General features: G+C 37.4%; 1 protein-coding gene across 10 annotated transcripts in view; it reads left to right on the top strand.

The window, feature by feature from the left end:
* sulf2b (sulfatase 2b) overlaps positions 1-18,074 on the top strand; it is a 245,852-nt gene that overhangs the window by 203,403 nt on the left and 24,375 nt on the right. For all 10 annotated transcript variants that reach the window (XM_067371773.1, XM_067371772.1, XM_067371776.1 and 7 more), the window contains 3 exons: positions 12,739-12,889; positions 13,680-13,855; positions 16,971-17,099. In XM_067371773.1, the coding sequence (XP_067227874.1) occupies positions 12,739-12,889; positions 13,680-13,855; positions 16,971-17,099 (456 nt within the window). The remainder of the gene's footprint in view (positions 1-12,738; positions 12,890-13,679; positions 13,856-16,970; positions 17,100-18,074) is intronic.

Raw genomic sequence — 18,074 nt, 5'->3', positions numbered from 1 at the left:
ACCTTCAAATGTTCTTTCATGCTTATTCTGTAAGTAGTATTAAAGAGGAAGAGATGATCGCATTCACTCGCACTCCGCGCTTGCGCTGCCGGTTGAACTGAGGCGCCTGTACAGTGATCTGTCACGCCATATCAAAGCGTGGACAAAATTTGAAGGATGGCACTTTGTTTTTTATCAAAAGTAACAAAACGCAGAGCTTATTGTGATTATTAGTGGTTAATGGTGCTTAGGCTACAATGTTGCAATGTAATGCTTTGGTTGTTGTGTGAAGCAGATGACCCAGAAGCGAAGAAGCAATTCAGACAGAATTTATTAATAGTTCAGAATGAAAAAACTCAGGGAGACTGCTGAGAACCGATTTCTTGGGTGCGCGCAGCTGGAACACAGTTTGAAATAAACAAAGAAGATAATGTCCTGGTGGAGGGCTCGCAACTCAGTCGCTCAGTCCCGGACTTGGATGTACCGCAGGTGGAAGAAGATCCACTCAATCCCTGGCGGCAGGAAGACTGGGCAGAAACCAGGTTTGACGAACACGGCGGGGCAATAAGTCATCTGGCAAAGAGACAGGAAATCAGCGGAAAGAAATAGCAAAGAAAATCAGAGTAGAGAAGGAACAGGTGAGAAAATGACAAACAAATAAATTAAGAGGAACAAAAGAAACAGGGAAGAAATCAAACATTGGAACACACGTGCACCAAACCGAAAGCCCTGTACCGAAACGGTTCGGGACGAATATGTGTACATTAAACCCCTATTGATCATACTTAGTGTTTAGGTTTTTTTTGTAGTGTCCAGTCCAAGTCTTTAAAGGGTTAGTTCACCCAAAGATGAAAATTTTGTCATTAATGACTCACCCTCATGTCGTTCCACACCCGTAAGACCTTTGTTCATCGTCTGAACACAAATTAAGATATTTTGGGCTTTTTTATCCCCCATAAAAAGCAACGTAATCACCACATTCAAGGTCCAGAGCAATAGTAAAGACATGGTTAAAATAGTCGACGTGACTACAGTGGTTCAGCCTTAATGTTATGAAGTGACGAGAATACTTTTGTGTGCAAAAACAAAACAAAAATAATGACTTTATTCAACAATTTCTTCTCTTTTCCGGTGATTCTTCTACACTGTTTACATTGTAAAGACAGTGTAGGCTTCCGGGTTCTACGTCAAAACACCGACTCATTATTGGCCAGTGCTTTTCACAGGAGCCGGCCAATAATGAGTCGGCATTCTGACATAGAACCCGGAAGCCTACACTGTCTTTACAATGTAAACAGTGTAGAAGAATGAAGACTGTAGTCAGATTAACTATTTGAACAATGTCTATACTACTTTTTGGGACCTTGAATGTGGTAATTACATTGCTTTCTATGGGGGATAAAAAAACCTTTCAGATTTCATCAAAAATATCTTAATTTGTGTTTCGAAGATGAACGAAGGTCTTATGGGTGTGGAACGACATGAGGGTGAGTAATTAATGACAGAAATTTAATTTTTGGGTGAACTAACCCTTTTATGGCAGCAGCACTAAAGCTGCAAGAACTCCACCACGAAAAAAATCATTGAGGTCTCAGACTTTGGGACAAAGACTTGTAAAGGGTCAGTGGTAGTGGAGATAAACAAGAAGAGAACCAAATGAAAACTCATGGATAATAGAAATCTCATCCCAGATTTTTCTGTCACTCAAGAGTTGTTATAATGGAAAAAGTAATGTAGCCACAGACACACACACACTTGTTTTTCTCTGCCGTTTCTCCTGCTCTCTTGCTAATTCCCCACCAGCTGCTATCAGACATTTTTTCAATATTTCTTTCTCTCGCTTTATTCATCTCATCTCTCCACTTCTGTCCCTCCAGCAGATAAATCCTCCTGTCTCTGTCTATCCTTTTCCCAAGGTCTGCAATCCCTGTGCCAGAGAAACACTGCCATTCTTCTCACACACACACACACACACACACACACACACACACACACACACACACACACACACACACACACACACACACACACACATACATGCTGAATACATACATGATGATGAAAAGAATATTTGTACACACTCACATAGTCTCGGTTAAATCCTGTCTACACGTGATGTTGTCTTTTGCTAACTGAATTTGCTAACCCTCTATAACCCCATTCTCACTCTGTGTGTACACCAAGTAATCTCAAAATCTTATTTTATAGTTCTCAGTGTCTACTGTTTTACCTGGTAATCTCATAAATTCAGCCTCTGTACACAAGAAATCTCTCGCCATGGGCTGATTTCATGAAAAATCTTCTTAAGATAGAAGTTCAATATTAAATATTAGTTATATATAAAAAAAATTGTGCTGCTAGAGTGAATGGTTCAAGTGTAATTTTAAACAGCAAAATTGCAAAAATAATAATGAATTTGCCGAACACTCATTGGTTGGATAAAAAAGATAGCCCCACCCCAACCTCATGCAATAGGCTTAGCCAGTGTTGAGACTTTCTGGGTAATAAACATACGAATGGCTTACATTAGCAATGGCAAAAAACTTGTACTTTAGCATGCGTTTTTGCCTTTCTTCAAACTGAATCCCTCAAGGACAAAAAAATTACCTTCAAATTTCAGGGCCAATACACCATATGTTATTATTTACATAACTCACTATAAGCATGTTAAAAGTTAACTAAACTAGGTGAACAGAAAGAGAACTGTCCATAGAAGAACACGTTATGCTAATGTCTGCTATAGCTCCTTTTTGTAAAGGATGGAGCAGGACAACGGAGTTGGAGATCCACGTGTAGGCTTCATTAATATGAGTGTAGTCGTACAGGCAGAGGTCAAACAGCAAACAGATACAAGAGGGCAAGGCAAAAGAGTAATCCAAAACACAGGCTATGGTCAAGGCAGGCAGCAATTGATCACCATACAAGGAATCAGTCCAGGGTCAAAAACACGGGCTAGGCAGAACAAGGAACAGACGGAAATACACAGAAAACAAGGCAGAAACAATACTCAGCGGTGTGTGTGTGTGTGTGTTTAAGTGCAGATAATAAAGTGTGACTGGGAAACAGGTGTGAGTGTGTGATTAGTTCCTAGGTGGGGAATTGTGGGAAATGGAGTCCATATAATGAGAATAGAGCACGGACCCAGGGCACATGTAACATTTTTATGGCAACTCCAAGAATGCAACGAATACTTGCATTGCCTTGTAGATTGCACACTGACACATTTCATACTCATAAAACAAGCTTAAAGGTTTACGTTTATACTTGTATACAATATATTGCGTGCACTAGACACACCCGGCAGCACACACATAGATATATTATCTAGTTAACACACCACAAATGAGCAAACAAAAAGCCTGTAATGTACTAAATTCTTTCTCTCTTTCTCTCTCTCTCTCAGATTCGATTTGCTTTCAGGACATTGTGTCTCTAAGCACAAAACCACACAACCATGAGCTTCCATTTCTCTCGCATTCAAGCAAAAAAAAAAAAAAAAAAAAAAAAAAAAAGAACAGGGAGAGAGAGCAAAGAGATACTGTCAATGAATATTATTGTCTTTCCTGAAATATTGAGGCATCAGGAATGAAATCAGAATTAAAAGGAACAGAATGTTCACAAACGTGCATTTTTCGCTTCCTCATACATCCCGATGAGGGAGAAAACAGAAAAATAGATATTTGTTTTTTTCATTAGTAAGCTGATAGACTGTGTGTGTGTGTGTGTGTGTGTGTGTGTGTGTGTGTGTGTGTGTGTGTGTGTGTGTGTGTGTGTGTGTGTGTGTGTGTGTGTGTGTGTGTGTGTGTGTGTGTGTGTGTATGTGTGTGTCCTTTTATATATGGTTTATGAGGACACAAATGTGTATAATAACATGGGTATTACAACATAAACATGGTTTCCCGTGTCCTCGTAAAACAAATGTCTTAAACATACTATGGCTTGTTTCCACTGAGCGGTACAGTTCGGTTCAGTACAGTACGGTATGCAATTTTTGCCGTTTCCATTGTCAAAAGTTGTGAATGGTACCCTAATTCCGAACTGTACCGTACAGGGGCGTCACTAGGCCCTTTTTAGGGGGGCTTCAGCCTTCTGCCCAGCCCCCCTAAAAAAAAAAAAAATGATTAATAAATTTTTGATCGCTTCAGTCCCCTTTAAAAAAACTCATTTGAAACGGCGGCAAGCTGCGTCAAGTTTCGGCTCCTCCCCTTATCTGAGTCTGCTTGGATTTAGCGCATTTTTCAATCTGCAGGGGCGCCGAGCAGAGCGAACATCAGAGAGCACAAGGTGTGTGTCGTGTGTGCGTGCATTTATTGATAGATTGATAATGCTATGATATTACATCTGCATCGGTGAAGTTTTTTGTCATAAATGCATTGCAGTTTACATAATGTAATGTTACTGGAGCATTGGGAGCACACGGGACGGCTCGGTTTCTCATCCAATACCAATACGTTTCGCTGCGTTCACCTTCAGCCCTTGTGTGATAGTTGTTTTTTTATTCCTACAAAATTAAGTGATTAACACCCATGAAAACATACTTTAGATTCAGAAAACGATCATGATTTATTTTAATTTAGTTTTTACAATTACAGACATATTATAATGTATTTTGACATTACATTATGCAGCCATGCACAGAAATGACACACATCATTGTCTGAAAGCACTAGATGGCCCAGAGAGAGAATGTGGAGTTATTTTGTTTTGTATTATTAAATATAGTTTTGTATTAAGTAATAATGAATCAGGCGGAGTGTCGTGATACATAAATTAGAGTAAGCATAGAGTAAAGGGATTTTTGATTTTCTTGATTTATACTATTTATACTAGATTTGTACTTGATTTATAGAAGTGGCAAATTGATAATTCATGTTGTTATTTTTAATAAATAGAAATAAATATAGAACAGATTAATCATATTGCCAATAGACAATTACATTAATACATGCATGGTTTGTCTATATTCTTAATGAACATTAGCTGGTTAGTTAAAATACTTAAAATGACATCAATTTTCATGGGGTGACTTTATGAATATCCAACCGTATTGTTGATTATAAAGGCTAAATAGCTAAAAAACTAAAATAATTTATATTTCATTGTAGATGGATATACGACATTTTTTCTTGTCGTGCGGGAGTAGGTCTGCAAATGAGCAACAGTCAGTCAAATAATATTTTTGTAATCATACCCTTATTGGGGGCTGAGCCCCCCTAAAATCAAAATCCTAGAATCGCCCCTGGTACCGTACCACTTTTTTGGGACCCTTTCGTTGGGGTACCATGCACAATAGTACCGTACCAAAAGGGTGGAGCTACACTCACTGCAGAACATTGATTGGTTGACAGAGAATCGTCACTTGCTTGTGCTACAAGGGGAATGACAAGAGGTGCCACACAAATGTGGTTCAGGCAACGTGTGCATTAATTATCTTCACTTCATGTAGGCTATATAACAAAACAAAATATAAAACACAATCCTGCCTCTTTTCGTTTCATTTGAAAAATATGAAACCTATTAATGAGTGGTTCAGGCAATATGTGCATGTGTACTTTATCACCTACATGTAGCTTATAATAAAATAAAATAAGACAACTGACATTTTGTTAAAAGTCAGTTCTAATTTTCAATAATAACCATTATAAAAGTATAAGTATAAAGTATGAGAAGCTATACAATAAGAAATAAAGACAAGCAAACAATTCAGTCAAACGTACAACGGTAAAGTTAAATAAATACATACACTCTAAAAAATGCTGGGTTAAAAACAACCCAAGTTGGGTTGAAAATGGACAAACCCAGCGATTGGGTTGTTTTAACCCAGCAGTTGGGTTAAATGTTTGCCAAACCTGCTGGGTAGTTTTATTTAACCCAACTATTGTTTGAAAATGACTATATGACTGACTTAAAATGAATCTAAAATGTAATTAAAATGTTCATTTATTAAACACATTAATAAATGTTAATTTTTTAAGATATTTTGGGTTCATTTTAAGTAAAGCAATACTGTAATTTTTAAACAATAGTTAAGTAAAACTACCCAGCAGGTTGGGCAAACATTTAACCCAACTGCTGGGTTAAAACAATCCAATCGCTGGGTTTGTCCATTTTCAACCCAACTTGGGTTGTTTTTAACCCAGCATTTTTTAGAGTGTAAAGTTATGAAACTTCACTTTGCCCTCAGCCAGAACGACTTGCCCGGGAACAAGTTATAAATTCCTGAGACCAAATATTGCCGTTATACACAAGATGAATGATATCTTGTTTTTAACCACTACAGAGAAATCTGAGCCAGCGGCGAATGTCAGAAGGACTACACTCAAAAAAATGCTGGGTTAAAAACAACCCAAGCAGGTTGGGTTAAAGGGCACCTATTATGCCCTCTTTCACAAGATGTAATATAAGTCTCTGGTCTGGTCAAGTTTCAGCTTAAAAAACCCCACAAATGTGCCCCTATTTGGGGGTGAGCAAAAACATGCCTTTTACTATATTCATATATTGCTGGCTAAAAAAATAAATCCAAATTTGGTTGAAAAAAATGGCTGGGTGAAAACAACCCAATCCTTGGCTTTGTCCATATTTAACCCAGAATTTTTGAGTGTAGCCGAGGTGCAGCTGCTCTCGGCAGGGTACATTAGCACCGAGCGCCCGGTGATCGCCTGGATCTCACAACTCTGACATTGTCAGATCAAATTTTAAAATAGGCACTATCTTTATAAATAAACCACAGATTTGAGCTTTAAACAACCACATTCTCGCCTGAAAAACTACATTTCATGACACAATAAAGTAGTTTTTAAATTACGCGGGTTTTCTCCTCCGCTTCTCCGCTATTGACACTTGCTGGTAGGTGCTGCTGCATGGACGTCTGAACTTTGCGTACTTGGTATTCTGAAACACCGAATATTGGCATGCAGCAAGCAAAGCTTGTCTTCTTGTGACAGACATCCTCAAGCCGAGAAGCAAGAACAAGATCTGCTGTATGTCCTCCATTGTTGTTTACTGTGTCGTTTTCTTCTTCTTCACGCGAGAATGACGTCGATCACTACTTTCCGTCTACACCATGCCTATCAAGTAAGGGTACAGTTGGCGGTGGAAATGCAAGCCTGATGTACCTTTCTGAATCGTACTGAACTCTACTGAACTGAACCATACCGCTCAGCGGAAACGAGGCATAAACTGTGTTTTTTTTTTTTTTATTAAAAAAATGCAGACAGTTTCCTGTGATGGGTAGGTTTAGGGGTAGGGGTGGTGTAGGGGGATAGAATATACAGTTTGTACAGTATAAAAACCATTATGCCTATGGAGAGTACCCACATTATGTGTGTGTGTGTGTGTGTGTGTGTGTGTGTGTGTGTGTGTGTGTGTGTGTGTGTGTGTGTGTGTGTGTGTGTGTGTGTGTGTGTGTGTGTGTGTGTGTGTGTGTGTGTGTGTGTGTGTGTGTGTGTGTGTGTGTGTGTGTGTGTGTGTGGTTCAGGTATACTGTACCTACCCTACCTTATGAGGATAAATGTCCCCACAAAGAAGGCAATATCCGTAATCCTTGTCCTTGATGGGACATTTTTTGGTCCCAGTGAGGAAAACAGCTTAAAAATCATACTAAGTGTTGTGTTTGAGTGAGTTAGAGATAAGAGTTTGATGGCTGTTATAGTTTAACCGCCGTTTGATTCACCACTGGAGTAGATAACCAAAGATGCAAACTTGCCCCCTTTATGACACAAATAAAACATCCATCATCCTTTCAAAGTGACTGCTCAAGGCAGCGTGTTTCTGGAATTCAACTTGTTTTTATTATTTTTCTGATGTCATCTCGCTTTCACCAATAAAAGCAAACAGCCTTGCTCCTGTTTTGCTTGTCCAGTCTCTTTTGCACACAGACTCTTCATAAAAGCATGTTTTATGATTCCCATCCACCTCTATTTCATCACCACCTGTCTGATTGTACCTATATTGCAATGAATTATGTCACTTTTTTCACCCCGTAGCCATAAAAAATGGCCGCGCACCACACACGCATTCATATGCATGTATCATTCGCCTGCTGTCAGGGGAGAATGCCCCAGAATTCTTCTATCCTCTTTTAATTTTCCATGAAGAATTCCAGGGACCGCCCTCATTCTCTCCATTCAGTCCGCTGCAAACCACCCGCCACCATCCACAATGGCCTCTCGCTAGTCCTGCACTTCTCTGCTCCTTGCCCTCGTACAGTGCTGTATGTGATTAACCCGTCGTTGCCCCTCGGACTGGCACAAGGCCACTGTAGAGATATTGTCTAAATCCTCACAGATAGTCAGAGAGCGTGTATTATTCGGTGGGAAAATCCCTCTGTTCTCATCGCCGCGTGAGCTTGCTGCACCTGTTTCATCTCTAACACTCCTGTGATGGAGGGAATAATGAAAATATGATCAGAAAAGAACAAGAGAGGGAGAGAAAGAGCGTTTTGAGAGGATTAAAAGGATTATATGTAGACCAATAAAGAAGATGAAACCAGTGAGAAAGCAAATATGCCGTTTACTGTCTTCATAGGCAGCTGCCTTATGAGGCAGTAGTGTAACCGTGATGGAATCTCATGTGACTTATTTGGAACACTCTATATAGGCAGCAGCGCTGCACATGCAAGTATGATTCCTCACTTCAAGCACACCAGATACTCAATTTGCAGTTAATTCAGCTTGTATGACAGTAGCATGCTGCTAATGCTTTGATAGTCTAATAAGCATAATAAATACATAGGCACACACACAAATAATATTGGATGAAATAGTGTGTTGTGAATCAGATAGGAACTATTTTTACTCAGAACATTTCTGTATTAAAATATTCATTAACTTTTATGCAGTTTACAGGTATTTCCTTTTTAGTTTGAAGTTAGCATCTTGCTAGGCCAATTCCTCTATAGGTTTATTAGACTAACTATAGAGCACACACACATATTGAGTGAAATGGTGTGTCAGATCAGATTAGAACTATATTTACTCAAAATGTTTCTGTATTGAAAAAAAATATAATCAACTATTCTGTCCACCATCTTGAACCAGTGCAGTGTATGAATGCTACTGGCTGAAGAAACCCATGTTATGTGGATTACGAGAGGGAAAGGAAGCAAATGAAAAAGAAAGGAGCTGCGATTACGATCATAACCCATGTATTTTTGTATAAACCATTTTCTCACAACATGCCCCACAATGATTATGTATTAGGTCAATGTGTTTTATTTGTGTGTTTTTTTTTTGTTTTTTTTTGGCTTTTTGTATACATTCGACCACTTGAGCATCTACACTAGCAAAAGCAATCTGGTTTAATGCGCTTTCAACTACCTAAGTGACCAAGCTTAACACTTTTAGACCGTTTACACTTGTATTTAGCATCTTCAGCTGGTGATCGGATCGATGAAAATGCATCTTAATGCCAGGGTTGCCAGGTTTTCACAACAAAACTGGTCCAATTGCTACTCAAAACTAGCCTAAAACTAGCCCAGTCACTTTTCAGCGGGGGTCCCCTGGTAAAAATTGCATTCTGTGAGTAAAATCCACGTTTTTGGCAGGGTTACCCTGGTAAAATTCACATTCCAGGGGCTAAATATCATGTTATTTGGGGTGGCTACAACCCGTGGCAACAGTGTTAACTATCTGGGGTCTGAGGCTGATTTGGGGTCCTGGTGTAGTTTTGACATGCCCAGACATTTGTGATTTTTCAGTTGCTTATAAACATATTAATGAAAAAGTCTCATCACACTGTATTCAGCACAAACTAGGTTACAATAATATGTGAGCAACAAGTATGTACATTTTGTATTTTTGAGAGAATTACATATATGCGTGTTTAAAAAAAAAAAAAAAAAGCCCATATGCAAAGAGGCATGAATCTTCATGAATAATGCTGTGATTCACACCTGAGGAGATTAAGATCCTGCCCCCAATGAGCCGCATAATGAGCCATTCAGTCAGGTGAACTAAGAAAGAATGCAATGATGAAAGAAATAAATCCTGTTCAAAGATGTAATTGAACACATACATGGCATTTGGTGTTTCTGCACTGGAAGCAAGGCAATTTTATTTGTATAGCACATTTCAAACAAAATGTGTCATTCAAAGTGCTTTACATAAAGAAGAAGAATAAAAATAGAACATGAGGAATAGAAATAACAGTAAAAACAGAGAATGTTGCTATCTGGATGGATGAGCTAGGAAGTCTTAGGGAGTTTTTTGTTGTTGTTACTGTTGTTGTTGTTGTCCGTCAGAGTGATTCTAAACAGATCTATCCATCAGAGCAGATCTAAATGGATCTTCCTCACACGACAGGAGAAAAAAAAAAAAGAAAAACACTTCCCTGCTTCTAGTCAGTGATCTCAGTATCATATTCACGCAGTCCAGTGTGTGCCAATATCTGGTCGCTATGATTCACAAATCTGTGAGATAAATGAAAAAAAAAAAAACCTCTATGAGCATGCTGATAACAGGATCATATCAGCTATTGTATTAACGTTAATATGTCCACTCTTAACAGAAAACATGATTTTCTATTTTAATATACTTTAAAATATAATATTTTTCTGTGATGCAAAGCTGAATGTTCATTATTCATTGTGAACAAAAGCTTGATAGATATGGCACTAGACTATTTGACAGTAAACACTTCACAATCTGTTTAAAACAGGCCAAAGACAATGTCTAAACATTCATATTACCTCTGTGACATTTTATGTATTATATTTGTTTTATTATAAAGCTTAGATGTTAATGTGCAGTTTAATACATTGCTAACACATTTTATTTCAGTATTTATTATGTATTTTAGTCGATTTCACCAATCTCAGTGTAGCAATATAGTTTAGGAATAGTCAATAATGTAGGTTATGTGTAGTAAATGAAACAGGCGTGCGTCTGTGCCATTCAGAGACACACAGAACATGCAGAATTCATATTTAAACTGTCTTTTTGCCATTTAATATTCACAGACACTATATTGCAATTAGAATAAAGAACTTAAGAATAACAGTTACCATTCACAATCATCAGCTTGATCAAGTTCTCGAAATGAAATTGAAAGTACTCTTCCTCTGAGGTAAATTCTTCCAGAATTATTCCTCACCGCATTTCAAAACGTTGTACATGAATCTGACTAAGCTTAATTATTTTTTTCAAGCTGATGCGGGCTCTCGTTCACTCTCTGTTGCATGTGATTCTCCTCAGAATTTGCGTCTGAATAGAGCTTGCGGCCCATGGGCGTGGCCACATTAGTGGATAATGACCTGACTCGCGAAAGACTGACATCTCTCTCTTTTCAACCAGATTACAGAAACAGAGAATATTTGTTTTTGATTTATTTGTCTTACATGATTTAAAACCTGACATTTCAATATTCCTTTAGATATATGTCTCATGTTTGTGTGATAAGTATTCACTAAGTTACAGTTCATTTTCTGAGGACTATCAGAATGGACTTCGTTCAGAGGGAGACGACAGATCTCATATCATGTTAATTTTCTTTTCTTTTCTTTTTTTTTGCAAAAAACAGAACTTTTTTTTTTTTTACTGTGAGTGTACACAAATTAAAAGAAGACATTCCACAGTTTTTAATAATATATAACTCTTATTTGTACGTCCAAAATTGCCGGAGTATTTTTAATCTCTTTCGCACTGGTAAGAAAAAAACGAGGTGGTATTGCCGGTGTGACCACCGACCTCAGAGTGTTAAAGTAGCCCAATTCCACGGGAAAACCGAAGACTTGGCAACACTGAATGAACCGTCATGTTTGTGAATGAAATGATTGAACTGGGAGGTGATAAAATGGAGGAAAATCTATATATCAATATAACATGCAGATATAACAAGGGGCAATGAGCGAATCAGTGAACGAATCTGTATGAATATTTTTAGTAAACTGATTGAAATCACTGAGATGAATTAAAATATCCAACTCTATTCCATCAGTAGGGAAATCTTAATTAAAATGTCATGTTTTGTTACCTTAAAATGTCTAGGTAGAAAGCACATTTAGTTTTCAAACAGAGCTACTTTCAGGTCCCAGTACAGACAGAAATAGACAGATGCACCATCAGTTACATCCCTTGCGCCCCTTGTTGTCACTTAGTTGTTCTCAGTTTAAATATACGACACCCACAAAACAAGGCCAGGCAGCAAGCAGATCGGTGCGATGATGCTCACATTGATTTGTCTGTAGAAGGGCTTTAAGTAATGGCTATAAACAATAGAGCTGGGGGCATTTAATCACAACTGTAAAGGCGTCGAGTGTAAGTGCTGTTTGTTTCTAATAGGTCTCTCCTACCTGTCACAGGAGAGAGAAGGAGGAGCTACAAACACTTCTCGCTCTTTTTATCCCTCTATAATGGTTGAACAACCATTACATTTACGGAGTGTCAGTCTGTCAGTCAGCGCCTAAGAAACCATGAGACTGTAAAATTGCAATGTGTCATTTTCGAGGAGACAGGAGAGAGAGCGCACAGACTATTGCTGTCATTTGTAATTCTGGCCATACAAACACAAACACACACACACACACACACACACACACACACACACACACACACACACACACACACACATACACACTTCAGACGCACCTTCACAGATTCACAGACACATCCCAGCTGTCAAAATCTGTCTGTGTGCTTTCCTCCAACATCAGCAGAACAGAGTCGACAAACAGTGTCTGGAGAAGCTCTGAAAACCCTCTCGATTTCTCTCAGTCATGCTCCAGCAGGTTTACTGACTGCGACTCTTTTCTTCTCCATTCAGAACGCCAAGCTATAACTACGCCCCTAATCCAGACAAACACTGGATTATGCGTTACACCGGCCCCATGAAGCCCATTCACATGGAGTTCACCAACATGCTGCAGCGCAAGAGACTGCAAACGCTGCTGTCCGTGGATGATAGTGTGGAGAAGGTACATGATATAGATTCAATTATAATATAATATATTATTTATGAACTACCCTTACCCTTTAATGGATTTTTTTTACTTACTGCATGAAATATTTTCCCAATTGAGGACATCTCCAGATTTACACAGAAGGAGGTTTTGTCAGTTTTCGTTCTGGCACAAACGTCATTCCTTAGTACATTGTACATTTATGGTGTCAGATTGCATTACTATGGTAGTTCTATATATACCATGGTACTGAATAATTATAATATTCTAAAATATTGTTAATCTTGTTTCCATTGTAAATTAAGTTACTTCAAAGAAGGTCACATATTTTTTTATGTTTAATTTTACTTGTAAGTTTTAGTATTTTTATGTTTTGTTTTTTCATATTTTTTAAATGTTGCTTTAATTTTATTTATTTTATTTCAGTTTTAGTATTTGTAATTTTTGTACTTCAACTTATTTTATTTCAGTTAGTTGCCAAGGCAACATTTCAATGTTTTCATCTAATATTTTTATTTTGTTTTATTAAGCTTTAATTCATTCGGCATTTTTTTTAAATTGTTTAAGTTAACAATAAGAACACATATTAAAATGGTGAATTTCGCAAAACAAAAAAGTAAATAAATAAATAAAAAATAAAAAGGTTTAGTAAATTTACAGTTTTCCCAGGAAAAATGAAATACATTTTCATTGAGTCATTTTGTAGGATTTGTTTTGCATTTCTCCAAAATTTTAGCACAACCGCAACCACAAAATAATCTATAATTTTTTCTACACTTGTCATGTTTCTTCTGTTTAAATATAGATATATAACATGTTGGTGGACACTGGGGAGCTGGACAACACGTATGTGATCTACACGGCTGACCACGGATACCACATCGGTCAGTTCGGACTGGTCAAGGGGAAATCCATGCCCTACGAGTTTGACATCAGAGTTCCCTTTTACATCCGCGGCCCAAATGTGGAAGCAGGAGGCATGTGAGTGCTTGAGTTTGTGTATCTGATGATGCCATCCAAGAGAGCAGAACCTGATTCCACCATGTGCAACATATTCCTGGATCAACATTCCAATCAACTAATCAGATTTGAGGGACAAGTTTACAACTTATGTCAAATTTAGGCTTACAACCAGGGTAAGGTGCTTAACTCGGCAAAAACAGGACGTGCATCCAAGAGACATGCTAAAGGTGATAAATTAATATATATGAGCAATATCACACGCGTAGCTGCCAGAACACCCACAAACACAAGCATATTGATGGAGAAGAGACAGAGTGATGAAGCCAATCAGTGTATGGGGATGATTAGAAGGCCATGATGGACAGAGGCCAATGGACAAATTTGGCCAGGATGTCGGGGTTACACGCCTACTCTTTTCGTACGACATCCTGGGATTTTTAATGACCACATAGAGTCAGGACCTCAGTTTAACGTCTCATCCGAAGGCTATGAGTGTGATATTGCATTTATACAACAGTTTGACAAGTGTGTAAATAAATAAGAAACAACAATGAAGTATCCTTAAAAACCTCTTTTGTGAGGCACTACTTCTTTCCACCACGGATTTAAATCTCAAGTTGACAGTTTAACAGTTGAGCCAAAGATCCGTTACTAATTCTAAAATATCACTTTAGAACTAGTAACAAAGAAACGTTGAGTCGCTTCAATGAAGCTCACTGTAATATGTAGAGTATTATGAGAGAGAGAGAGAGAGTGATCGACTAAGCCAGTGCATTGCCTGCATCTAGCTGATATCAGGTCAGTCATAATCACAAAATCAGTTTGAATGTCCGCTGAGGAAAGTGATTTTGTCTTTATCCTTTTAACATTTAAGACATTTCCATGACAGCGCTAGTCAATGCTTTTGTCAGTTGCATCTCGTAAGATGTTGTATAAAGTATTTATACATGGAGTTTCAATCCATTTCAAAATAAAAGTCTTTGTGACTGACTGCGTATTAATGTAACTTTCACTGAAGTCGAAATCACTAGCACTCTTTCTCAATACCAAAAAACATGGCTTATTTATATAAAATATTATTTATTGAACAATAATATTTAATTTAACAACAATAGACATTATAACAGTATAAGGAGTAAAATAGGAAATAAACACAAGCAAACAGTTCAGTCAAACGTACAAAAGCAGCGTTCTAGTTAGTACAGGATTTAATTTCAATGTAAATATAAAGTTATGAAACTTAATATAGCCCTTAATCCAAATCTATTAGCTCTGGAACAAGTAGTAGATTAATAAAACCAAAGATTGCCCGTTTGATATACCCAAAATGAATTATAACTCATGTTTAAACACTATCTACATAAGAGCCAGAGGCAAATTCCCCAAAGATTGGCTGAGATGAAGCTGTTCTCTGCGGGTACATGAGCGCTGAACAGTCACGGACGGCCTGGAGCTCGCATATCCGAAAGCGACTAAACAAATATTCAGATTGGCGCTGTTTACATATCGCATATCTGAGGTCTGAAAAACTATATTCTCGCCTAAAGATCTCTTAAAACTACATTCCATTACAAAAACAGTATAATATGGTGGGTTTGCTCATCCGCCATGACACTCGCTGTGAGAATGTTGAAAGCGAAGCGATTCAAGCGGTGAAAGGTTCCCGTGGCGATACTGGTCGAATATTTCATGGCTGGAAAGACCTCTCAGCCAATCAGATTCGAGAACCAGAACAAACTATATATATAATTTTTTTTTTTTTTTTTTTTTTTTTTTAATAGTGTCCTGACTGATTTGATGAAATGTTTGCAGACACTTTTGCTTGGTCTTAATGATGTTTACACAGTTAGCTTACTTTCATTGCACTATGCACTAATTTATGCAAATAATATATAGTTTAATATATTATTTATGTCCATAGCAATTGCTCTTTGTTTAATGTTTTTTGTACAGAGGCTAATGTTACTCTTTTATGAGGTCTGAACTCTGTGTTTCTTGATTTATGGGCTTTTAATGACTTTCCAATGTCCTGCCACATAAAGAGAGGGGGGAATGAGATCAGCACATGTTGTAGGCCATATTTGAACCTGCATCCACAAGGACTTTTTTTAAATGTAGAAAACTCGCTCTCTCTTTCTTTCGCCAATGTTTAATATCATTAGTCAGTAGTCTTGTTTACCACTGCTGTGTGATCTGGCTTCTCTCTTTCTTAGAAAAGCTGATTAACAGATGTAAAGTCCACTCATGTGAAGACCACAAGACTTTTTACTGTGAAAGAAAGGCAGAAAAGAGGATAAAGAGTTTGGCAAGAGACTCCGGGTGAGAGAAGCACAGCTGGGCTTAGTTCAACATCAGATGAGCCTTTAGGCAATAAAATCAGAGAGAGATGAGGCCTAATTTACTTTTTGAAAACTTTAAGCGGATATGATTGGATTAATCGCCACTGAGTTTCATTCCAATGACTTCACAGAAATTGAAATGGTCAAATGAAACTGACGTTCATCGGTTTTGAATTATTTTTTAATCAAAATGAAAGCCTCAGTAGGCCTTAAGCATAGTGAGGGTGTTTGGGTTTGATGTGTTCTTCGGCTTCAGAAGGTGAATATTTAATATATCAGGCAAAGAGGTCTATAAAAGAAATCTATCTGTTAGCTCACAGTGGTTCTCAACCAGGTAAGATGGTTTTAAATTATTTAAAATAAGACAAAACAAGCTTTAAAATGAACTAAAACAGCTTAAAATCAAGATCTAAGATTATGTGATATTTCTTATTTTAAGTAGTTCCCTCAACTGTCCTTTTTATTTAAGAACTGAAAAATTGACCTTGAAGGATTCCCACAATCCTTTAAAACCTGGATATATGAGGGATTTTAAAAGTGTTATTTATAGACCTGGAAAAGTGCATAATGCATACTATTTCACATACTACTTTTAACAAAAACAGTAAACCAAATACAGTGTATACTGGATTCATTAGAGTTCATTACCTGAATTCCATTTTGAACAAGTCCTGGATCTCTTACTTACTGGATTCTCTTACTGTCTTTATCTTGTTATCAGTCAGTGTTCATGTGCTGCTCATCTGCTTTCTGACCATCATGTCAAATGGCGACCCCCTCTTCTGTTTCCATAGCAACCCGCACATCGTGTTGAACATAGACTTGGCCCCCACCATCCTGGATATTGCAGGGATTGATGTTCCTCCAGACATGGATGGCAAGTCCATCCTCAAGCTCCTGGACACAGACCGTATAATGAACAGGTGAGATTGTCTCCTGAAGTGTCATTTAAGGAAAAGTAAAAAAAAAAAAAAGAAAAAAAGTTGAGTATTTCCTACACTGTGTGGACAATAATATAGAGCAGTACTTCATTTTGTCCACCTGACTGAATTGTGGAAAGTGGAAGTACTGTATGAGTTTATTGGTCAGCATTACTGTTTCCTGCTTTTGTCTGTTTGGTTACATCAGCAGAATAGAAAAGTCAGTTCAGTTGGTACATTTTGAACAGTGTTGGGGGGTAACTCATTACAGGTAACATGAGTTATGTAATCAGATTACTTTTTTCAAGTAACTAGTAAAGTAACACATTACTTTTAAATGTACAACAAAATATCTGAGTTACCTTTTCAAATAAGTAATGCAAGTTACTTTGTTTTCCCATTTATATGAATAAGCAACAATAACTTTAGTTAAAAATCACATTTGTTTTTCTTTTTTTGTTGTTGTTGTTGTTTTTCTTGTCCAGAATGAATTTGCATTTGCACTTTTGGTGTGAATGGACCTTCACATTTGCTAATTTGCATTAGCCTAATTAGTTACTTTTTAGGGAGTAAAGCAGTAGTGTAATGTTTTACCTTTTAAAAGTAACTTTCCCCAACATTGATCTTGAAGTAAATACATGTATATAAAAACATGAGCTTATGAACTGTGCACAGAGATATTTATTAAGAAAGTTTGGAATATCAAAGGGATATTTCACCCAAAAATGAAAATTATCCCATGATTTACTCACCCTCAAGCCATACTAGGTGTAAATGACTATCTTCTCTCAGATGAATACAATCAGAGATATATTTAAAAATATATAATGGCTCTTCCAAGCTTTATAATGACAGTGAATGGCGCTCACGATTTTGAAGCCTAAAAAAGTGCATCCGTTCATCATAAAAGTAATCCATAAAAGCCTTCTGAAGCAAAACATGGGTTTTTGTAAAAAAAAAAAAAAAAAAAGTATCTAT

Source organism: Chanodichthys erythropterus, chromosome 20 (assembly GCF_024489055.1).
Source record: "Chanodichthys erythropterus isolate Z2021 chromosome 20, ASM2448905v1, whole genome shotgun sequence".
NCBI lineage: Eukaryota > Metazoa > Chordata > Actinopteri > Cypriniformes > Xenocyprididae > Chanodichthys > Chanodichthys erythropterus.
This window is presented reverse-complemented; position numbering and strand designations above follow the sequence as displayed.